The sequence below is a fragment of the Ictalurus punctatus genome, chromosome 27 (assembly GCF_001660625.3).
Source record: "Ictalurus punctatus breed USDA103 chromosome 27, Coco_2.0, whole genome shotgun sequence".
In the NCBI taxonomy this organism is placed as follows: domain Eukaryota; kingdom Metazoa; phylum Chordata; class Actinopteri; order Siluriformes; family Ictaluridae; genus Ictalurus; species Ictalurus punctatus.
Genome location: NC_030442.2, coordinates 16,012,772 through 16,037,500, shown reverse-complemented (window position 1 = coordinate 16,037,500; position 24,729 = coordinate 16,012,772). Strand labels below are relative to the sequence as shown.

Below are 24,729 nucleotides of genomic sequence, written 5' to 3'. Positions count from 1 at the left end.
ACTGAGTGTGAAAAGATCAAGGTATATTCTACATTTACACAATGATGAAAAGGAAACGGCGTGTTTGTGCGTCTGTAGTAATTATAAGCGATTAAGATGGGAGAGGCGGTCTCTGTATGAATCGGAGAGATGGGCGTGTCTTCTCGTCACGCGAAAAGTTCCACGCGTACGACACACGCTTCGTTTTGTTCCAGACGACTTGTTCTGACCTTTTTATTACAAACACTTGCTGTAGAGTTTGTGTGTGGGGGGAGAGAGAGAGAGAGAGAGAGAGAGAGAGAGAGAGAGATTGTATGTGACCATGTGTGTGTTTGTGTGTGGGGAGAGAGCGAGAGAGAGAGAGAGAGAGAGAGAGAGAGAGAGAGAGAGAGAGAGAGAGAGAGAGAGAGAGAGAGATTGAGATTGATTGTATGTGACCATGTGTGTGTTTGTGTGTGGGGAGAGAGAGAGAGAGAGAGAGAGAGAGAGAGAGAGAGAGATTGATTGATTGATTGATTGATTGATTGTATGTGACCGTGTGTGTGTTTGTGTTTGTGTGTGTTTGTGTGTGGGGAGAGAGAGAGAGAGAGAGAGAGAGAGAGAGCGCGCGCGATTGTATGTGACCATGTGTGTGTTTGTGTGTGGGGGGAGAGAGAGAGAGAGAGAGAGAGAGAGAGATTGATTGTATGTGACCGTGTGTGTGTTTTTGTGTGTGGGGAGAGAGAGAGAGAGAGAGTTTGTATATGACCATGAGTGTATGTGAGAGAGAGTTTGTATGGGACCATTAGTGTGTGTGTATGTGTGTGTGAGAGAGAGAGAGCGAGAGAGTGAGTGAGTGAGTGAGTTTGTATATGACCATGAGTGTATTTGAGAGAGAGAGTTTGTATGTGACCATTAGGTGTGTGTGTGTGTGTGTGTGTGTGTGTGTGTGTGTGTGTGTGTGTGTGTGTGTGTGTGTGTGTGTGTGTGTGAGAGAGAGAGAGACAGAGAGAGACATTCTGTTAGCCTGCAAACAGAACCGCTTTTGTCTAATAGCATGTTTTTGGAAAGTGAAGTGTCGGAGGCTGCAGCGTTGTACGTTCAGTTTTCCGTGTACGTGTACGTGTGTGTTTGTTCACTGTGTGTGTTTCCCCCGTGATGTTTACGATGTTTCACGGTAGTGTGAAGGTAAAATAGTTTAGACAGCATAGCTGAGACTTGTGCGATGTGTAGGCCCACACAATGCAGCCTTTTATTGATCTAGAAGATAAGTGAATGAACAGCTTTTCTGTTGTTTGTTTATAACTGTCCCAACCCCGCCCTCACAACCCCGCCCACACAACCCCGCCCCTCAGACCTACTACAGTCAACTCTGGAATTACTGGCACTATGCTTTTGCTCCATTTCATGTTGAAGGAGAGTGGAATAGATGAGTAAAGAGAGAGTAGTAATAATAGGAACTGTGCGGTGGGGAGCTGCTTGCTGGCAGTGGCAACTGTGAAGGATTTTCAGATGATTGTGCGAGGAACGGTTCACTTTTTTTGAATTTACAGATCGGTCGTCTAACGCCCCCACGGCCGACATTTTCACTCCTCTGCCGCTGCTGATCCTGTTCGAACGTATCTGAGCTATAAATTTTTAGCGGCATCCCTAATAAAAATCCGCGCTTGCCTAACGTCGAGTCGAGCTTACAGATAGATCGATAGATTATTTTTCATATTAACGAACTCCAAACATTCTCCGTTGACATTTGTAGAACGTGACGGTGTCCCGCGAGTCCAGAGAACACGTGAGATAGTGGATAGGGGGCGGGACTTCCAAACGGCGTCACTTCGAGACGCCTATGATCCGTCTGGTTGTATGACGTTATCGTTAGGAAAAGAGCATGATGATTGTTCTGATTTTGACTTAGGAATTGACGTGGGTGCGTGCGTGCGCGTGTGTGTGTGTGTGTGTGTGTGTGTGTGTGTGTGTGTGTGTGTGTGTGTGTGTGTGTGTGTGTGTGTGTGTGTGTGTGTGTGTGTGTGTGTGTGTGTGTAGAGTACTCCATGCAGGACCCGAGGCTGTCCAAAGCCAGCTTTACTCCCAGAGGGAGCAGTGAGAAGACTGGCAGTCAGAGCAAACCAAAGAGCAAAGGTACTACAGCCTGCGTCCTTGCTCAATCAACTCACGGCCTGGCTCTAAACTAAATTACACCCCACCCCTACTCCCTTCTAAACCGCACGCTTGTTTTCTCAACCGTGAGTACAGGATTCCTCATGAATGGCTCTCTCTTGTGGACTTTAGAAATGTAAAAAATTTCCCCAACAGCTCCAAATTCTTAAATTGTAACGCAGCGTTAATGTCTCAAGATGGCAGCATTCACAAAACTCTGATTAGCGGTTGAAGCTAACGGTAATTATGGTGTAAATTTATGTCTTTTTTTTCTTTTCTTTTTTTAAAAAAAATATTTAACAACACATCTGAGGTAAATGTTGTTATTCTGGACAATTTAATCTAATTTCCACTGTTATAAATTGTTTATTTAACAGTTTTAATGGCTATGAGTTAGCGAACTAAATGGTTCGCCTCAGTTATTAGCCTGCTGCTAGGTGTCCGTTTTGCCTTCGTCACCTAGCAGCGGTGTTGTCCCTCTGTCCGTGTGTCCCGAATGTACTTTTCTGTATCGGAAATTCATTTGAAGTGACCGTAAGCCAATTAAAACATTCTGTAATTGACAAATTTTTAGCTTCACCTAGTTGCAACCTGAAAGCTGTTGTGGTGGAAAGAGCTTCAAACTCGAGTGTGCATGCTAGCCAAAGAGGCACGCTATGCTAATGTGCTATGCTAACGTGCTATGCTATCTATATCTATCTATATGTCTATCTCTTTATCTATACTTTATACTGGGATATTATTTTCTTTTAAAAGTTTCTTTTCAGCTCGACACACACTCATATACACCCCAAATGTTTAAATGTTATGTTCATGTTCCTTCCTGCTGCTCTGAGGTGGGAAACCAGGCTGTTTCAGATCTGTGCTGCATTTCTATCTGCTTTTTTTTTTTTTTTTTTTTTTTTTACCAAAATATATGAATGCATTAGGTGTGAAATAAAATCTGGATGTAACTGGAGAAATTCAGTACGGATCACTCTAATCGGACGTGTGTAGCACAGCAACATACGCCGATCAGCCATAAGATTAAAACCACTGGTACCTAACAAAATTCAGAGTTGTGGGTGCAAGGCTCAGTGATGCATGTGGGGAGAGAAGGGTAGACCGTCTGGTGCGATCCCAGAGAAGAGCTACTGTAGCACAGAGTATAGTCTACTACAGACTACAGAGCTACTGACCCCCTGTACACCACCGTGCCTACAATGGGCACGTGGGCATCAGAACTGGATCATGGATCAGTTGAAGAAGGCGGCCTGGTCTGACGATTCACCTTTTCTTTTACATCATGTGGACGGCCGGGTGCGTGTGTGTGTGTGTGTGTGTGTGTGTGTATATATGTGTGTCGCTTACCTGGAGAAGAGATGGCACCAGGATGCACTATGTAAAGAAGGCGAGCTGGTGGAGGGAGTGTGATGCTCTGGGAAATGTTCTACTGGGAAACCTTGGGTCCTGGCGTCCATGTGGATGTTCCTTTGACACGTCCCACTTACCTAAACACTGTTCCAGACCAAGTACACCCCTTCATGGTAACGGTATTCCCTAACGTCAGTGGCCTCTCTCAGCAGGATAATGCGCCCTGACACGCTGCAGAAACTGTACAGGAGGAACATGTTGATGTTTGAGGAACATGACAGAGAGTTCAAGGTGTTGAATCGGTCTCCGAGTTCTCTAGATTTCAGTCTGATCGAGCGTCTGTAGGATGTGCTGGACAAACAAGTCCGATCCACGGAGGCCTACCACAGCACACCTGTCTCGACAGGTATACTGAAAGAATTTTTTTTTAAAATCGCAAGTAAGATGGAGGTTTCAGAACAAAACAAAACACCTCACACATTGGCCAGAAATAAGTAACGGTCAAATAACGCATGCAAATTCTTTCTTTCTTTCTTTCTTTTTTTTATGTTTTTCTTTTTCTTTGTGTTTTTCTTTCATTCTGTTCTTTCTTTCTTGCTTTCTTATTCCATTGTATATTTTTCTTTGTTTTTCTTTCATTCTTTTTTTTCATTCTGCCCTTTTTTCTTTGTTTTTTTTTCATTCTGTTATTTCTTTCTTTCTTTTCTTTCTGTTTTTCTTTCATTCTGTTCCTCAGTTCTGTCTTTCTTTATTTCTGTTCTTTCTTTTCTTTCTTTCAGTTTTTTTTTCTCTCTTTTTCTGTTTTCCTCTTTCATTCTGTTTTTCTTTCTTTGTTTTCTTTCTTTCGTTCTTTCTTTTTCATTTTCTTCCAATCTCCCTTCCTCCCTCACCTTAGTTTTGCACGGGTTTTTCTACTGTCTATTACACACACACAGTGGTCTCTCTCTCTCTCTCTCTCTCTCTCTCTCTCTCTCTCTCTCTCTCTCTCTCTCTCTCTCTGACGCTGTGTGTGTTGAATGTGTTATTTAGGGTTAGGTCTGCAGGCTGCCAGCAGGAGCAAGTCTGAGTTTTATTATACGCTAAACGGCAGCTCTGTCGATCATCCGATCCAGTCCAAATCCAAAAGCACGTGGTACATAGACGAAGGTAAACGGCAGAAGAGAGAAATGTGAACGATCAGCAGGAAATCAGAAAAGATCATTGGCAAATCTTATCAGCAAGAGAAGAGCTCGCTCAGCTAATATTACCTCCTCACCCCACATTTAGATCAGCACGTGAGACTTTTCACTGCCGGATCTTGCTGCTAAGATTTCCTCACATCTCTTCACATCACTGTCACGTCGAGCAGTGCTTCCCAAACACCCTCACTCTCCCCCATGACCTGCATGAAAATGACATTCGGAGGGGTTTTCATGGGATCGGTGGCTGGGTTCATGTGGGCGTAGAAAGGAGACCGCGATTGTGTTGCATGTTACGTGAATCATCGCATTGCTACACTTCCTCACATTCTGCACATTTCTCAACCCCCCCCCCCCCCCCCCCCATCACATTTCAGTAATATTTGCCTAGAAACCTTTCATGCGCTCATGTGGAAAAGTACTCTCGGTACTCGGTCACTTTCATTTCTTTATTATCCTTTACTCCGGCTTTCACGAGAGAGATCTATTTTCCAAAAAGTGAGTCACAGAAGTCAGTCGATTTAACTCGGTTAAGTGTAAGAGTCCATTTCTGTCCGGTAGGAAATACAGAAGAAACCAGGGTTTTTTTTTTTTTTTTTTTCCCCCCCTCTCGTTATTTTTTTTTTGGCCGCAGTCGTACGTCAAAAATGTTGACTTATTTTAGGATTCTGACATAATATGGCAAAAGGTTAGGAAATTACTCGGATGTTTGAGATAAGTCAGGTTTTCGAGAAGTCGAAATTCTGAGAGGAAAAAAAAAGAATTTTACAGTGAGTCAAAACTTTGAGATAAATTTAAATTCTGAGATCGTAAGACGATTTTTGGAAGATACGTGATCAAAACTGAGAGGTCAGGATTCTGAGATTATACAACAATTTTTCTGTGATAAGTAATAAAAACTGAGGATTCTGAGATGAGTCAAAACTTTAAGATGTCAAAATTAAATATAAATAAATAAATAAATGAAAACCTTGAGATAAATCAAAATTCTGGGATAATAATTCAAAAGTTTTGAGAACTCATAATCCTGAGATAATAAGTCAGAAGTTTTTTTTTTTTTTTTTTTTTAAATCTTTATTTTAAAAAATTTGAGACGTCAAGATCTGAGATGCAAAGTCAAAATTTCGACACGACGCTCCTGCCAAATGTAAAGAATTTTTTAAAAAATTCATTTTATTCTTATTCATCCCCCCTTTTCTTCCCGGCAGAAAGGAACTTCCACTGTTTGGGAATCGAAGTGACGGTGTTGATTTTCGCTCCACTTTTCCACATTGGTGCATTGCTCATGCGTTATTGGATATTCCAGGTTTTTTAATTGAATGTTAATATTACTCCTCTCTGTTCTCCCCACCTGCCAGTGGGCGAAGACCCAGCCAAGTCCCTGACGGAAACCCCGCCCGACTTCAACCAGGCCTCGCCGCCTCCCCGAGCCCCGCCCACCGTCCCCTCACTGTCCAGTGACAACAAGTTCCACTCGCTGCCCTTCAGCCTGAGTCGAAAGAGCGGCCCCAATGGGAGCATGAGCCATGGGCCGCTCTCACTATCTGTCCAGTCGGTGATGGGAGAACAGCAGGAGGCTCCGCCCCCTCCGACAGCTCCCTCTCCGAGGCCACCGTCGCCCCCTAAAGGTCAGCCGGGGTTAGAGGTCGGGTCACTGGTAGAGGTGAAGGAGAATCCGCCCCTGTGTGGCGTGATACGCTGGGTGGGCCTCCCGCCTGGACTACTGGAGCCACTTGCAGGGCTGGAGCTGGTCAGTGTGTGTGTCTGTGTGATTAAGATTATGGATAAAGTAGGATTCTAATTATTATCAGTGTTGTCGTAGTGATAATATAATTATCTAGTAATAAATAATTCATTGTTGGATAATTCATGAATTAGTTATTAAGTAAGTAATTATTCAGAAACAATTAATGTGTAAGTTGACATAATATATAAGATATAAATATATGGCGTTTATTATTAACATTATTACTATTATAGACACCACATCACCTGCTAGTTACACTACAGCGCTATCAACAAAAGTGTGTGTGTGTGTGTGTGTGTGTGCGCTTGCAGGAAGAGGAGTGTGTAGGATGCACTGACGGTACTTTTAAAGGCATGCGCTACTTTACCTGTCCTCCAAAGAAAGCTTTGTTTGTGAAACTGAAATGCTGCCGACCAGATTCACGCTTCCCTTCACAACACCACTCGCCCAATCCAATCGAACGCTGCAATTCTATAGGTAACACACACACACACACACACAGTGACGGAGGACTCCTTTTGTTAATTTATGGGAATCCACTTATATCCGGAGGTTTAATGTGTGTGTGTGTGTGTGTGTGTGTGTGTGTGTGTGTGTGTTATAGCGTTTGGTGGTTACCTGAGCGAAGTAGTGAATGAGAACACTCCTCCTCGTATAGAGAGCGATGGCCTGGACGTGATGGTCGGGAAGAAGAAAGGCATTCAAGGCCACTACAACTCCTGTTACTTGGATTCAACGCTCTTCTGGTACATACACACACACTCACTTCCACACTCCTATAGTGTACACACACACACACTCCAACACTCCTATAGTACATAGTATGTATAAATGTTTTAAAATGCAGCTGCTGAGTGAAAATGGTGGGAGCGTAGAGAAACCGCTCAAATGCATTAAGGACACTAGGGAATGTTCAAATAAATATATATGAAGCATAAACATGTTCAGCTTCATCATGGACATGTGTAATGACTAACCCAATATTTTCCCTCCTTTTTTTTTTTCCTTAAAATTTTATTCACTATTTTTCCTTTTTGCATTTTTTTTTCTTTTTCTTTTTTTAATCTTTCCCTTGCCTTCACTTTTTCTTCTCTCTTTTTTTCTTTCTTTTTCCTGGTAATTTGCTGTTATTTTTGTTCTCCGTTTTTCCCTCTCTCCTTTTCATGTTCTGTTTATTGTTTTGAACTTTTCTTCCTTTTATCTCTTTTATATATATATATATATATATATTTTTATATATATATATTTTTTTAAACTTTTATTTTTCTTTTCCATTTTTGCTCTTATATTTTAATCTTTGTTCCCGTTTTCTAAATCCTTCACCTTCCTTCTCTTTTCTGCTTTTTTTTTTTAATTGACCTTTTTTCTATTTTTCATCGAATCTTTTATTTATTCATTTATTTATTTTCTTTTTGTTCCGCACTTTTCTTTTTTGCCTTTTCTTTTATTTGCTTTCTATTCTTTCTATTTGATCTTTTTGCCCTTGTCTTTTTTCCATTTATTCTTTTTGGTTTCTATTCATATTTCGTTTTTCATGTTCTTTTTTTTTTCACCTTTTTGCTTTTTTCTTTTCTTCATTTTCTTTTTTTTTCTTTTTCTTTTCCTTTTTTCTTCTCATGTTCTCTTATCTTAAATTTTTGTCAATTCTTTTTTTTTTCTTTTTTTTTTTTTTTTTTCCTTTTTCACTCTTTTCCTTTTTCACTCTTCTCTTAACCCTTCCTCTCCTCTCCTCACCTCTCCTCTCAGTCTGTTCTCGTTTAGCTCGGTCTTGGACACAGTGTTACTGAGGCCGAAGTCTAAGACCGATGTAGAATATTACCTGGAGACCCAGGAGCTGTTACGCACTGAGATAGTCAACCCACTGCGGATGTGAGTCTCAGATGCAAACACACGCATTTTATACACGTTACTCCTTCTCGAACACCAAATATTCATCATATATGCTGAATGTATTTATGTAACGTATTTTTGTTTTTGCGTGCCAGTCACGGTTATGTCTGCGCAACTAAGATCATGAAGTTGCGGAGAATTCTAGAAAAGGTGGAGGCTGCTTCAGGATTCACGTCTGAGGAGAAAGGTGAGGATGTCTGCCTGTCGGACACTTTCCTCATGCTCACAACCTTTTCATTACACCATGCTGAGCTCTAAAGCAGTCAGACTGCTTAATGTTCTGTATAGCAAGTCATATGATATGGATATATCGCCCCCTACTGACACTAAAGCGAGGAAACAGGCTGGTGTGACTTAATCACATGCACTGAACTTTTTAAAAAAAAAAATTTCCCCCTTCCTACAGATCCTGAAGAGTTTCTCAACATCCTGTTTCACCACATCCTGAGGGTCGACCCTCTGCTTAAGCTACGGTGAGGCTGGATTTTTTGCTAAACTTGCAATATTCAACACACACACACACACACACACACACACACACACACAAATCGCGGATGAAACTCTTGTGCAGACCAACTGTATAGTACTTGTCTTTTTAACCTATTATTAATTATTATTGCGTTTATAATACAACCATTACTCTGTTATTATTATTTGATCGGTGTGAGGTTTTTTGTTTGTTTGTTTGTTTGTTTGTTTTGCTTTCTGTCCCCCGTCTTGTTGTGGGTGATGTGTCTCTTTCTGTTTTTCCTTTAGCTTCAAATAAAGAAAAGCAATAAATATTGAATTGGTGGAATAAAAAAAGGCGTAGTTCAGCGACTTCAGGTTTTTATTTTTTTATTTTATTTTTATTTTTTTTTAAATAATTATTTTTTTTTCTATACATGGACCACCATGGCTGCTGTAACACATCCTGCATTCATGTGCATTTATGTCAGTTATTTAGCTGACGGCATCGCTTAAATGTTTTTAATGAATTTTTTTAAAGTCGAGTTCATTCTCTGCTTCACGTTCAAAACTTGTGGCTTTAGACCGTTAATGCGGAACTCAACGTAAATAATTATGTCTCGTTTACAGCCGCGTGCTAATCTCTAATGGTTTACACACTACTAAAAGGTAATGTTTTAATGCCATGCTCTTTTTAGAAATAGTTTTTTTTTATCCGTTTGTAGTCGCATTTAATGTCGTGGAACGTCCATGAGGCAAGCTTCTGTTCTCTTTTACAGTATCTTTTCCTCTTATCGTTTATCCTTATAGCAGCTATAAACACTCGTTCCCTCACTAGACTCTTCTTTTCCCTCTCTTTCTCTCTCTCTCGTTCTCTCTCTCTCTCTCGTTCTCTCTCTCTTTCTCGTTCTCTCTCGTTCTCTCCCTCTCTTTCTCTCGTTCTCTATTTCTCTCTCTCTCTCGTTCTCTCTTTCTCGTTCTCTCCCTCTCTTTCTCTCGTTCTCTATTTCTCTCTCTCTCTCGTTCTCTCTCTCGTTCTCTCCCTCTCTTTCTCTCGTTCTCTATTTCTTTTTCTCTCTCTCGTTCTCTCCCTCTCTTTCTCTCGTTCTCTTTTTCTCTCTCTCTCGTTCTCTCTCTCATTCTCTCGCTCTTTCTCCCTCTCTCTCGTTCTCTCTCTCTCTCTCTCTTTCTCTCTCTCTCGCTCTTTCTTTCTCTCTCGTTCTCTCTCGTTCTCTCTCTCTCTTTCTCTCTCTCTCGCTCTCTCTTTCTCTCTCTCTTTCTCTCTCTCTCGTTCTCTCTTTCTCTCTCTCTCTTGCTCTCTTTCTTTCTCTCTTTTTCTCTCTCTCTCGTTCTCTCTCTTTCTCTCTCTTTCTTTCTCTCTCTCTCTCGCTCTCTTTCTTTCTGTCTCACTCGTTCTCTCTCGTAATTGTAATCTTCAATTACAAATAAACGTTTATCTTGGTTGAATAACAACAATATGTTACTATAGAAACGATAATGTATTAGAAGGAGCACGTTGATATATACTTGATAATATTAACTTAAATTAATGAACACTTTCTGACCAACGTGTGTGTGTGTGTGTGTGTGTGTGTGATTGACAGCTCTGCTGGCCAGAAAGTTCAAGACTGTTACTTCTACCAGATCTTCATGGATAAGAAGGATAAAGTGCTCGTGCCGACTAGCCAACAACTGCTGGAGTGGTCCTTCATCAACAGTGACCTCAAGTTTGCTGAGGTGAACTCGCACACTCTCTCTCACACACACACACACACACACACACACACACACATGGGGCCCATTATAATATAAAAGTGGTCTTTTCCCTTCTCTTCTAGGCTCCCTCGTGTCTCATTATCCAGATGCCTCGCTTTGGGAAGGACTTTAAGATGTATAATAAAATTTTCCCGTCTCTGGAGCTGGACATCACGGATCTTCTGGAAGACAGTGAGTCACTGGACGACCGTAGTTTAGTTTCCGTTCCGCCACTGGAAGAGTACTTATGTACTCTTACAGCTGTAGGTTATGTCGAGTCTCGGTTCACAGTTGGGTCGTATATTCTTTAGATCATACCTTTATCGTCCGGTCCGTGATTCGATTCGGACTTCTAGACGCCTCCATGTTCGTCTTTTGTTCACCACAAGCTAGCCAGATATCACCAAGTGACGTGTATTAACTGCCTCAAAACAGTTGTTTAAATCAATCTTTTATGTCGATTGATCTCTAAAGCAAATCCTCGAGTATCCAGTATAACTGCTTTAAAGGCACAATAGACTACTTTTCATTTTATTTCTTAGTTTTACAAATAACCTGCAAAGTATGGAGAATATACTTGATAAAAGTGGTTGAAGACATGACCTCGGGACAAAACGCGGTTATTTTTTAAATTTTATTTTGAGGAACAAAATTGTAAAGCCTTTATTTTATTATTATTATTTTTTTTTTTTATAGTCGAACTGCAGTATTTTCTATGACGCTGCGGTTATAAAAGAAGTGTGTGTGTGTGTGTGTGTGTGTGTGTGTGTGTGTGTGTGTTTGTGTACACTTCTAGCACCCAGAGAGTGCCGTATCTGTGGCTGTTTAGCTCTCTATGAGTGCAGGGAGTGTTATGAAGATTCTGACATCACAGCAGGAAAGATTAAGCAGTTCTGTGAAAAGTGCAATACACAGGTAAAAACACACACACACACACACACACACACACACACACACATATATATTGCAGCACTCTATCACATCATTTGGTTATATTGTAGCTTGTAGTATTTGTCATGAACACTAGATGGCGACTTCTCTACAGTCTTTATATCTGTATAGCTAGAGACTTGTAAAGACTTTTAACGTATAGATTTAAAAACATACATGCAAAGAAATGCTGTAGAGCACAGATGCCTTCATAAAATAATGAAATTAAATGTTTCTCTATTTTAAAAAAAAAACTATAAAGAGCAGTAAACAGTAATAAATGAAATAAAGGCAATATTTAGTTTGATGACCCGCAGTCGTGTGCAGGTTTATAAGGAAATGAGCTGTAAGTGTTATCGAGCATCCTGCAGAACCAGTCTCGGTTCTTCTGGAGACTTCGACTGTCGCACTCGCGACTCGTCTCATTTCTGCAGCGAAACCCAGCAGCTGCTTTCCTTACCGACACGCAAACATTTCTCTGTCGCCTTTCGTTTTGTGCTGGAAAACGAATGTTTGGGAATCTGGAATGTTTTTGTACGGACTCGATAATGTAGAAGTCATCAAATAAAATTGTGTAACAAAGTTTGTACTAAAAAATAAAATAAAATAGTGTGCCTTAAACGTTCCCACAGTAGTGTGTATATACACTCACCGGTCACTTTAATAGGAACACCTGTACACCTGCTCATTTATGCTGTTATCCAGTCAGCCATGAATCTACCGGTGTTCCTAATAAAGTGGACGGTGAGTATATTTGCATCTATTTATTATTATCGTTTTTTGCTGTCCGCGATGAAAAAGCGGTACTGGTTGAAATGAAATGGATATAAAAATGTAATATCTAAATAACTTGGTGTAACAGTTGTATGTATAATGTAACAATAATTTATAATACTAGTTTTTAGTTATTGTAATATTTCATTACATTAATAAATGTAATGTTTTAAAAGAAATTAATTTGATTATGTACACCGAAGCAGAATCTTTTACGAGAGAGAGTAATGTCAGTAAAGTCCTGAGCGCTTATTCAGAGAAATGATACGTTGATGTTACCTGTATATGTGTGTGTGTATGTGTGTGTGTGTATATATATATATATAATGTGTGTGTGTGTGTGTTATTGTTCGGCTGCAGGTGCACCTGCACCCACGGCGTAAGAGTCATCGCTACAGTAAGCTCTCCTTACCTAAAGAGCTGCAGGAGGGCTCGTGGAGACAGGCTTCGTTCCCCCGCCAGCAGATGGAGCTGTTCGCCGTGCTCTGCATCGAGACCAGCCACTATGTGGCCTTCGTTAAGTACGGCTCAGCCCCGTCCTCCTGGCTCTTCTTCGACAGCATGGCCGACCGAGACGGTACGTCGTTCAAAACGAATCTCTGACTCCGTAGCTAATGTCATCGATGCTAACGGTCAGTTTTAGGCGAACTTTTCAAACAACTTTTATTTCAATCGGACGACTTTGTTTCAGTAACTTTGGAAAAAGTAGATATTTTAATGTATTCTTGTGTTCTGGATATTTCATTGAACAAGACCGTTACGTTAGATTATATTATTATTTATTATTAGATGATCTAATGTTGTATATCTTCTTATTTTAGTATGTAATAACTCGTTGTACTGGTGGAAATAGATAACGCCTTCACATGTATGCTCCTAATGACGTGTGTGTGTGTGTGTGTGTGTGTGTGTGTGTGTGTGTGGACAGATGGGAGAGTAATTAAATAAGATACGTTACAGGGTAAAAAAAACCCAACACATCTTTGTTTCTTGTTTACCATTTGGTGCAAAAGTTTGCGCCCCCACCTTATTTGCTTGATATTTTAAAAAAAATAATAATAAGAGCGTTCTGTTTGTTTAGTGTATAAATAGACAAAATGTAACATCCGTTTACGACGTACAGCTGAATTCCTGAAGCAAGTATGAATATTTATTTGTTAGCAAGCTTAAAAGTTTTGCATAGCAGTAAACGTGATCGGGGTTGTTCATTTGAATGTGCCTCATTACGGCATGCAATGATTTAAAAACAAACAAACGGACGAACAAACAAAAAAAAAAACGAGCAGCAGACTTGAACCCTTACAGTCGAGTCAGTGAGATTTAGGAAGTTATGTATAAAGATAACAAGCACAAAGACGAGACCAGTGAGTGGAGCAAAAAGTGGAATAAAAGTACAATAAAGTGTTAATTTGAGTACTTCGCTATTTGAAAATAAATAAAAGTGTTGAAAAGCGGACACAGATTTAGAGGCAAGTGGAAGGAACGTCAGTCAGATTAATTGTCTTGGTTGCATTAGTTTAAAGTAAGGGTGTGCAAACTTTTGTACTCAAATAAGTGTATATTATACGTAGATGGTTGCATCGAATTCATTCTCTCTCTCACTCTCTCTCGTGTGTGTGTGTGTGTGTGTGTGTGTGTGTGTGAACAGGTGGCCAGAACGGCTTTAACATCCCGCAGGTGTCCCCGTGTCCTGAAGTGGGAGCGTACCTAAAAATGACCCCTGAAGAGCTCCACGCCCTCGACCCTAAAAACATCCAGGGCTACGCGCGCCGCCTGCTCTGCGATGCTTACATGTGCATGTACCAGAGCCCTACCATGAGCCTGTATAAATAGCAAGCGAGAGAAAGGAAAGAGAAGGGTAGACATCGAAGGACAGACGAAGAGACGAGCCGACGAGCAGAAACAAAAGAGGCGGAGATCAAAACTGACATTGGGACGGAGAAGGCCTTCATCGCACAGAACCAACACTCCCTGTAACTGTTACCGTTATGCCTGATTCTCTGTGTATATAGTCAAGTATGAGGAGGGGAAGAAAAGCTGATTTGCACTGTTTTTGTGTGTGTTTTTATTTGTGTGTGTGTGTGTGTGTGTGCGTGTATCAGAGTATATCGTAATTTTAGGGGCGGACCGTAACCCGAAACGGTGTCGTCTTCATGTTTCGTCGCTCCAGTACAGCAGGAAGGAACTGCCGCACCACATACTGATCCGAAACCTTACCAGATGCTCCGTACTTATTCTTCATAAATCCGTCTATAAAACACGTCCAACGCACGCTCGCCGCGAGTTTACGATCCGTAGCGTCTCCGGATTCCGTTTTCAGCCTCCGTGTTTTGCTGTGACGTTTGTGTCTCGTGTTCCGACCTACAGCGTAAAAACGATCTGAAAACGCAAGAGAAAGCTTTTATACACTTACTGAAGTATACACTGTTCATAAAGCACACGTCGTTTTGTTTTGGTTTAAAATTCACGGTAAAGCTTTGCGCGTTCTATATTAAAGAAAGCAGGAATATTGGCTTTACCTGCTTGTGGTATGGCTATACGCTATGCTGTATAATATGCTATGAATCTGCCTATTATAACACCAGCTAACGGTTCATCAGTATACATGGTGTGATACGTTCCTACCCCGAAGTTGATCATTTTACAACAACAGCAGGGATTTTTATTTATTTTAATTTTAATTCCCGTTACAACGCAGCAATTCGCCAACGTTTCCATTGTTAAAGAATGTTACGTTGTATTTTTATTTTTTTTTATTTTTTTTTTATAAATGCATTTAACGTTGTGGAACATCCACAAAGCAAATTAGTTCCTGTTATCACTTGCACTATAGCAGCATCAGTCCATCCCCCGACCCCCCCCCCCCCTTTCTTGACGTTAATAAGATGGAACATACAAAGCCGTCTGTCCTGTTCATTGCACGCACAAAAAAAGACATCTGAGCAAGTGAAAATATTTTGAATATTGTCAAATCCTATCTAGTATTAGATTACAGTAATCCAAATCGAAGACATTGAACGTTTTCTTTTCATCTCAAGCTTGAAATAAATGTTCCTGTTTCCGCTGGAATTTTAAGTCGTTTTTTTTAAAGAAACAAAATGAAACGCTGATAGAATAAGAGCGTTTAAAATCAGTCTAGAAATAAGTTAAGGATCGTCTATTTGTCGTGTTGTAATGTTATAATATTAAATACTACACGGTATTAAAGATTTTTTTTCACTTGCTAAGATGCAGTTACACTTAAAGTTGCATTGCAGAAATGAATGATAGCAAGTGAAGATATCTTGAATACAGCAAAAGTTATCTCATGTCTTATTACGAGGTTATTCTTTAGCAAGTGGAAGACCATTCGACCGATTTCTAGACATGTTTACTCATTTCAGTCTTAAAATTCGATTCTCATTTCTATCGGCAGATGATTTTTCTTCTTTCTGGAAATAAATGCAGGAAATAACCAAAATTAAGCTTGGAATTCGTAAATGTATCTACGAACGGGTTTAGTAATCTTATATCTGTTTAAGAATGGAATCTAACGAAGAGAAATCATTTGTTGAAGTTGCTTATATCGTTTTTTTTTTTTTTTTTTTTTTTGCAGTGTAGCTTTACCTCTGACTGTTACACTGTTAAAAAACAAACAAAAAAAAACTTAATAAATATCAAGTAAAAATATCTTGAATATAGGCAAATTCAACTAATATTTTTATTTTAAAAAAGAGTGTACCTTGGATCAAAGTAAAAAAAAAAAATCGTGTTTTTCTCAACTGAAAAAAAAAATGTTTCTGTAGTTTTTTTTTTTATTTGAGAGGAAAAAAAGATTTTTTTTTTTTTTTTAAATCTAAGGTTAATTTTTTTATGTTCAGATTATGTTCATATTTATTCTGATGTCAAGCTTGAAGTGATCAGGTTTTTAAATTTTAAACAGTGTTTATTTCTAGAAAGAAGAAATAATTAAGCAAAATTCTATAATAATCTCATGATGAGGAAATATTAGCCAACTCTTCCTTCTTTCACTTGCGGAGATGTCATTTTTTTTGCAGTGTACAAAACACTGACACTGGAGACTCCTTCCAAAAAAAAAAAAAAAAAGAGTTAAACATCTCATAACAGAAAATGTAACAATATCAGTGATTACATGCTTTTTAAAAAACAACAACAACAAAAACGATTGAATCCGTTTATGTGCAGCCGGAACTACATTCGAAACTGCTGTTTTAGAAAATTAATCAACTCCTTCCTTCGTTCTAAACCAATCAGATTTGAGAATTCGACAGTGCTTTGGTCTGTGTGTGCTTTATTAAGAAGTGTGCACATTTCCTGTTTGTGCTTGAATAATGCAAATTTTCTAAGGTATTAGGTCAAACATCAGTACATCTGCCATGTGGTTACACTTTGTACGTTACGTGCGCGCACTGCTCCACTCCCTGTCACAGTTTGCTGGTGGTCATGTAGTCGGGATGATGTTTTCTACTGAGCAAAGCCTAATCAGCATTGTAGCAGGTGTAGCTTCTACACCACTCCTAATCCGAAATTTGGAATATTGGTTATCCCAGGGTTTGCTAACGTATGTGCGAGTGTGTCGACGGTTTTATAGCTCATCTATAAGGAAAAGTTCCGTGTACTGTAAGTGTCCAAGTCTGAAGTTGGAGATCGTGGAAGAAGAATGCATCATAGGTCAACCCTGCTGATCTCATTTTTTAAATTTTTTTATTTTAAATCTGATTTATAATTAAACCAAAAAAAAAAAACAAAGATAAAAGATTCCCATTTGGTTCAGAATTCAGCTGGTTTTACGCGATGTGGAATTAATAATGGTGTGTTGTCCAGACTCCTTTGATCTTTGCACTGATTCAGGTGGAGAACTGTAAAGGCTTGTGATGGTGCTTCAGTGTTGTACAGCCGGAATATGCCGTGTCTGGTGTACCTGTTCAACTCGAACCCTGGTTTTGTTTATTTGTGCTCTTCTCATGAATGTTAACTAAATTAAAACCCCATTTCCAAACCAATGATTTGCGAGGGAATGCTTTGTGTGTGTTGTATGCGTGTTTCGCATTATTGGCAAATCATGTGACTAAATGAAATGGACGCTGTGATCGCTATCTGTTTACACTGCAAGAATAAGCAAGACACAATATCTTCAATATAGGCAACTCTATTTAAGTTATAGTCTGTAACTCAACTAATATTTTTCTTAGATTTAAAAAAACAAACAAACAAAAAAAACATATACAAGATTGTTAACTCTTACTTCTAGCTTAGCATTGTCTCATTCTATTGGCTGACAGATATTTTGGCTTCTTTCTATAAATAATCACTTGAAATGACCCCAAATGATCTGCCAATAGAATTAAGACTATAATAGAATTTGTTTATATGTCTAGAAATAGCTTTAATGATGTTGTACGTCTTATATAATGAGCTTGTATTGAGGAATATTAGCTAACATACAAGATATCTCGCAGTGTATTGTCCCAAATATTCATGTCTGTATCTGCACAGTTGAAAAAAACAAAGACATCATCGTAAAAATAGAAGTAAAAAAAAAAAAAAAACCTTGAATAAAGTAATTTTTCTAGTATTGATTACGATAAAACAAATGTAAGATTATTAAACTCATTTGTAGGCCTTTTAAAACAAATTCTAAGCTTTAAGTTTTGCTTAAACTCAAATATTTAAAAAATGTAATTAGTGAAATGATGTGCCAATAGAACAAAAGGGATACTGAAATGAGTAAAGACGTGTATTGTAAACCTATAATAGGAAACGGTAGATAAATGACTGAGGGATTAATCATTTAGAATATTATTTAAATATTTTTACTTCTATGTTCAAATTTTTTTTACAGTGCGGATACGGTTTCGAATATTTGGAACTTTTGGATTTTTGACTATATTCGCTTACTAAGATGGGCGTGGCCTAAACCAGAAAATCGATATTTTTGTTGTTGTTTTTTGAACCCTGCCACTACATATGAAGTAGAAACACTGTAAAATACTGCAGGGAAAAAAATTACAGAGGTAGAAATGCCAGCACTATCAGCATGTCGTCGTGAACAAACACGCAGTTTGTGCTGCGAGTTTCGCAGGATCCCAGAAGATCCCACAGGATCCCAGAAAGATTCCAGAGAGATCCCAGAAAATCCCACAGGATCACCAAGATCCCGTAAGATCCCACGGGATCCCGGAAAGATCCCAGAAAATCCCACGTGATCCCATAAGATCCCACAGGATCCCAGAAAGATCCCACAAGATCCCAGAAAGATCCCCAAATCCTACAGGATCCCACAGGATCCCAGAAAGATCCCAGAAAATCCCACAGGATCCCACAAGATCCCAGAAGATCCCACAGGATCTGTGCTCCGATGCTCACCTTTAATTCCAACGAGATACGGCGTGAACGTTTTCTGGCAAGTTACTCTGAATATAATTAATAAAGTAAATAAATAAATAAACAACAATAATATTACTGCACATCTTATTGGTATCTGTATTTGTTATCTATTCTATCATTCTCTATTCAATACAAGTTTACATATCCATTTGATCCTTGGCTGATTATTATTTATTTTTTCTGTCTCCCCAGATCAACTTACATTCGAGGCCTTAATTAAGGATTAAGGGTCTTGCTTATGAACCGAACAGTCGCAGCTTGTCGGTGCTGGGGTTTGATATGATGTCCTTTCCCTCAACAAACCTCGCCTTCTTTTTCCCCTGTGTGTCCATTGCTGCTGATATTTCGCCTGTGTATGTGTGTGTGTATTCACTGCTGGTGATGCTTCTCTCACCTGTCTTTAACATCATGTCACGACTGGACATCTGGGACAAATCTGACCCGCAGACACGTTCGGCAGACGGTCCTCCGATTCGCACGTCGCACACCTATTCCAGTCACAGGTATGTTATATGCGCATCTGTGTATGTTTGCTATTGAGAATGAATGCAAAGAGACAACGTCAGGTCAAGAATGTATGTTTAACACACATCTGCTGAACACACACACACACACACACACACCTTTCCCTATTAAAAGTCACTGTCACTCGTGCCCAGCTTGGCTTGCTGACTGCACAAGTGCAAGCATTTGTCAACACAGCAGCTGGTGCACAATGCCCTCTTGTAGCTTTATGCCATAGCATATGCCTGCCATGCAATATGTGCTAATTTAGCCCTGCGCTGCTACCTATACCAACAGATGGAGCGCTGCATTGTCATTCTCACCCCCAACCCCAAGCCTCAGGGGGAAGACAAGAAATAAAAAACCACGCATATGGAGCTTGATGTCGCTATGCAATTGGGAGAATTTATGATAAATACAAAGCTGTCCTTAATACACAGGGCTTCAGGAATGCAGTCTTAAGCCTTCTGGACTTTAAACTAACTTTTAACGTGACGTATCGTGGCATTACGTCGGGGTCGTCACATCCGCAGAATGGATGCGAGTAGATATAATAACAGGAATATTTTACACTTGTACTGTACAGGCTCATCTCGGTGTGTGATTACAGTCAGTAGAGGTGGTTTTAAGGGCCCAGACGTCCTCTTGACTCTCTCCGGAGATCACAGTGGATCTTTCTTTTGTCTTTTCTTTTGTCCACCTTGAGACAGATTTCAGTTACACCACTCTGTCTTCTCTGTAAGTTTGCTCATTGTCGTTGCTGATGATGCTGAACACTGTAGTGTCCTGATGTAGTTTAAGTATATATATATATATTTTTGCAGTCTTTAGCGTGAACAGCAGTGGACCGAGTGTACAGCCCTGAGGGATGCCGGTGTTGCCGGTGGTAGTGTTGCTGATCCTGATTAGTGACTAGTGTTCAGGCCCTGCAGGTCCGATTTCAACTTCCGTAAACAGTAGGGCTGTACCCTCATACCAATACATTATTCTGATTGAACACATGATGCGTTGTAAATGAATGCAAATGCAGATGCAATTACAAGGAAAGAAAAGTTCCACTAGCAGGAGGGTTTTTTTTTTTTTAAAAAAAAACTTCGTTTCAGGTGTAGTCAAGCAGTCAGACACGAAGCTCAAATAAAGACCGTGATTATTATTATTATTATTATTATTATTGTTATTATTATTATTATTATTATTAATGCGAATGTACGGCGCAGTGTGACGCATTTACAGCCTCTGTCCTAACAGCAGGGGTTTAAATTAGACTCCTAGTTTGGTAACATTTCGCGAAACAGAACCAGTTACAGAAAATATTTCAGGCAGGTATTAAAAAAAGCAAAAACAAACAGGTCCCATGCAAATTTCTTGAGTGGTGTAGCCCAGGCTACACCCACGTTAATCCGGGTAGATCCGAAAAGCGCAGCTGTAAAACACTCTTCGTCTTCTACGCTGGCGTTTTCAAACGTTTTCCAAAAGTTCCTCGTTCACGCACGCTGAAACGTCTGAAGACGCTCGCATCCCCATACTGCGTAGGCGTATAAACATGAGACGCTTTGCTCCGCGTCATTTCCGTCGGGCGTTTATTTAAACATGCGATCTGAAGGTTGTGCAAAGTGACATTAATCGTTAACAAAGCTATCAAACTGTATAGCATTCACAACAGCTTCAGTACAACATCGTCCGACGGCGTGTCCGTGTTGAGTCGAACGGGTCACGTGACTAAAAATACGTCGTCGTTTTCTAATATCTCCGAATATCTCTGGCGTTTTCGAATTTAATTACTTGGGGTAGCGTTTTCAAAAAGCTTCGTTTTCGCCGCTTCGGTGTGGAGGGAAAGCCGAAACGCAGAGGAAACTTCACCCTGGTTTATGTAGACGTAGCCTGACGTGCTTTAACTATATAAATAAACAAACAAACAAATAAATAAATAAAACACAGATGTACCAGGCTATGTTATGAAAAAAATAAAAGCGTGTAGTGTTTATTTCCTTTTGTTTGATCAATTAAAAATCCATTTGCCAGGTATTTTAATTTGAAGATGGAGAGGCGACCCACTTACTAACGGAATATACACCAGTAGGCGTGTGTGCGTGTGTGTGTGTGTGTGTGTGTGTGCGTGCATGTGCATGCGTGTTTGTCTTGATTCTGAGCTTTTTAACACGTAAAAAAGACTGAATTGCACATGCTACATGTGTATCTGTTCTAAAAACACGCTAATAATACAGGGACTAGCTGCAAGCTGCGCTATGCGATTTGGTTAATTGGCTCGTAGCATAGAAATTCCGTCAAACCGACTTCCTGAGGAGGGAAAAACAAACACATCGTACAATGACCGTCTTTCGCTTTATCACCTTTAAAGGAAATCACCGTTTTCCTGTTGTCTGAGTGAAACTCTTTCGGTCGACCGGTCGTGTTCGGATGAAACAATTTCAAGCCAATCATCGGTAACACAATGCAGCGCTCGGATTTGCTTTAACTCCGTCTGATAGCAGCTTTCGCGCTCGGCCTTCAGAACTCCAGTGATTATCTGGATTACGTCGAGGTGGTCAAGATTGATAAACGGCATTAACTCGGCTGCTGTGTGTTTAGCCGGCTGGTCTGGAAAGTTTTTCCCACCGCTACGACGTAATGTCTGCGATTTGGCTTAAATCTGTTCTTCCCTGAATCTAAATTGAAACGTATTACTCGCCGGTGAAAGGATCTGCTACGCGGTAAAGATCATGATTTAGAGTTTTATAGACGACGTTACAATCCAAATAAAACGGCACAGACATGTGACAAATTAAAGGAAAATATAACCCCCTGGCTCTATTATGATGTGGGAGGCGGATGTTTGTTTGTTTTTGTTTTTTTTTCTGGTGTGGTTTGAATCCACTTAGAGGGAAGCATCTGCAAATCACCTTTATCCTATGATGAAACTTTACTATCCTGATGGGCGTGGTCTCTCAAATTGAACACAATGAACTTGGCGATGAAGAAGTAAATCCTTTCTAATCTGGACGTTCTTTCTTCACGTTGTAGTGAAGGAAGATCAAGGCGAGAGAAGGAGAAGATGGAGAGATGAGATGAGAGGAGAGGAGAGGAGAGAGCAGGGTACTATAAGACGGGAAATAGAGCACACTGAGGAGATCTATGAAGAGGAATAGATAACAGGATGGAGAGAAGAGAGGAAAGGATATAGATTAAGATATAGATTTGTTCTGGATGCATGCGGTTATAGGAAAATAGTCAGTGAGAGTTAAGAGCAGTTACTGATGCCACCGCAACGTGGCGTATTTTTCGATGACATCACATCCTGAAAGCGTTTTATTCCTCTTATACCACAGTATTTTGCCTTGTGAACTACGTCTTAGAACGAGCGCATTAATATAACCTGAGCTGTACTGTCAGACTAAGTTAATCAACACCTTCGGACCAATCAGGTTCGAGAATTCATCAATTCATCATCATGAGAATTTCAACTTTATATTCAAAATGAAAAGGATCGTCCATGTTTAGGAATATTATAAGAAAATAAAAAGATGAAACATTATACCTGAAATTAAAAGAAAGAAAGAAAAATCTTCCAATGTGTTCATAAACAATTTTTTTTTTTTTTTTTTTTTTTTTTTTTTTTTTTTTTTTAACATCCAGGTCTAAAAAAAAATCATGACAATTTGATGACTAGAATTATCGGGAATAGGATTTTTTTTTCCTTATCAAAATCTAACAATATTCTTGACAAAAAAGTATGGCGTTTAAGACTGCTCAGACAATATGTCAGATAATCCGACCTTTATTTTTTTTTAAATTAAAAAAATAAATACTTTTTACTGGTGAATTTTTTTTTATTGACATCATTTGGGATTTTGTGTACAGCGGAGATATGATGCATGGAGTACGGTAAATAATCTGGAGGGTAAAAGAAATCAGGATCATGATTTGGATTACACTACAGTAGTAATCACGTCACTCGAGTGATTTGGAGGGGATCTGCATCTTATATTTGACTAAAACCAGCCCTAAATCGACTGTCTGTAAGTGTGGACGCTACGCATGAAAGGCTTAACGTGCTCCCGTCACAGCCATGGTGTAAAAACATGAATTATACTACGGGTGACATACTGATCAATTTCTCTGATCTACAGGCAGCGATCCTTCACCAAGGGCCGGTGTGAAAGGAGAGCAGACTGATCCGAGTTCAGTGTAGAAGCGCGGCGTCTACCTTGGCCTCGGCTCGAGTGAGGAGTCGTTAATGAGCTCTGGAGCAGATGCTGCAGCTGGCTTCCCTCCTGAGGAGCAGGTGTAGCCGAACTACATATGCAGCAAACACACGTAAAATATTTAACGTCATATCTGCCACCTCCGCCAAGTGTTTTTACTACTCGTCACCCGGAGGGAGGGAAGGAGGGATTTCGGGGTTGGGGGGGTTGAGGAGGAGATGGGGGAGGTTCTGAGGTTGTCGTAAACACAGCTTAATACACACCGACTTTCAAATGCTGCTTTAAAAATGCACAACATGTATCAGATGTTATTTGGCGTGTGTACGGTGTTAAAAGGAGAGAGCGACTCGCAGAGTGTGACTCGCGATGGGACTGGAGTGTAAGCCACCACACCTGTGCTTTCTCTCTCTCTCTCTCTCTCTCTCTCTCTCTCTCCTTCCTTCCATCCATCCACCTCTCGTCTGTCTCTTTTAACGCTGCATTATTTACAGGTGTTCGCTGCAGCACAGCGCAATCTGCTCTTCAGATAAAGTACACGCATGTGTGTAACAGATGCATGCTAACTCCGCCGGATGTTCGGAGGTAATCTTATCTCCTGTGCGCTCGCTGCTTCATTAGGCCATAATGCCTAATGAACGTGTATAAATATTCATTTGTTTCCGTGTCTCATTAGTGACGGGAAGCAACACCGCAGACGTAGCGAGCTACTCTACAGCGAAGCGGCAGTTCCGCTCGATTTATACGAGCCATGTCGAACGCTCAAATCTGATTGGTCAGAAGTTGTCGATGATTTTTTATTTTATTTTTTTAATTTTTTTTTTTTTTTAAGAGCGCGAAACAGTCCCTCGTGCCTTCGTGATTCTGCGATCGCAGAAACGAACGCAGTATTCCGAGGCGCTTCGGAATTTTTCGAAATTACCTCAGGTTTCCCGCGGATTTGGGCCGAGACGCGTCGCGTGACGCGATCGCAACGTCGTTCAGACAAAGCCGTGTCGGATAAAAGGATAAAAGGTCGAGTTTGCCAACTAACATCACTGTGAAAGACCGTGTGGAACTATTTCGTGTGATTGCGTTTTCGTTAATTCATGTAGAGTAAAAAAAAAAATAAAATAAAAAAATAATATATATATATATATATATATATATATATATATATATATATATATATATATATATATATATATATATATATATATTAAAAAAAAAAAACAGCACAAAAGACTCGGCAAGTCGCGTCGCAAATCTTGAGAAAAAAAAGCCGCAGCAAAATCGAGGGTTTTTTTTTTTTTTTTTTTTTTTTTGGGGGGGGGCGACCTCCTACACAGACCGAACAACTTTGATGTGCTGCAGCTTTCTGTGAGGAAACGTTTCTTTAGCATTTATGGAAGGAGTCTCCACTGTCAGCGCTTTCGAAAAACTCAAAGATAAAGCTGAAGTTTTCCGCCACAGG

General features: G+C 39.9%; 1 protein-coding gene across 2 annotated transcripts in view; it reads left to right on the top strand.

Annotated features, from left to right (window-relative positions):
• cylda (cylindromatosis (turban tumor syndrome), a) overlaps positions 1 to 17,189 on the top strand; it is a 25,783-nt gene extending 8,594 nt beyond the window's left edge. The window contains exons 5-17 of one of the 2 annotated variants that reach the window (XM_053676595.1): positions 1,999 to 2,094; positions 4,495 to 4,611; positions 6,002 to 6,393; positions 6,702 to 6,867; positions 6,995 to 7,136; positions 8,137 to 8,259; positions 8,376 to 8,467; positions 8,687 to 8,753; positions 10,332 to 10,464; positions 10,566 to 10,674; positions 11,279 to 11,397; positions 12,547 to 12,763; positions 13,835 to 17,189. In XM_053676595.1, coding sequence (XP_053532570.1) covers positions 1,999 to 2,094; positions 4,495 to 4,611; positions 6,002 to 6,393; positions 6,702 to 6,867; positions 6,995 to 7,136; positions 8,137 to 8,259; positions 8,376 to 8,467; positions 8,687 to 8,753; positions 10,332 to 10,464; positions 10,566 to 10,674; positions 11,279 to 11,397; positions 12,547 to 12,763; positions 13,835 to 14,019 — 1,958 coding nt within the window. In that variant the 3' untranslated portion in view covers positions 14,020 to 17,189. The remainder of the gene's footprint in view (positions 1 to 1,998; positions 2,095 to 4,494; positions 4,612 to 6,001; positions 6,394 to 6,701; positions 6,868 to 6,994; positions 7,137 to 8,136; positions 8,260 to 8,375; positions 8,468 to 8,686; positions 8,754 to 10,331; positions 10,465 to 10,565; positions 10,675 to 11,278; positions 11,398 to 12,546; positions 12,764 to 13,834) is intronic. The other variant, XM_053676596.1, reaches the window with a different exon arrangement.
• Positions 17,190 to 24,729: the final 7,540 nt, after the last annotated feature.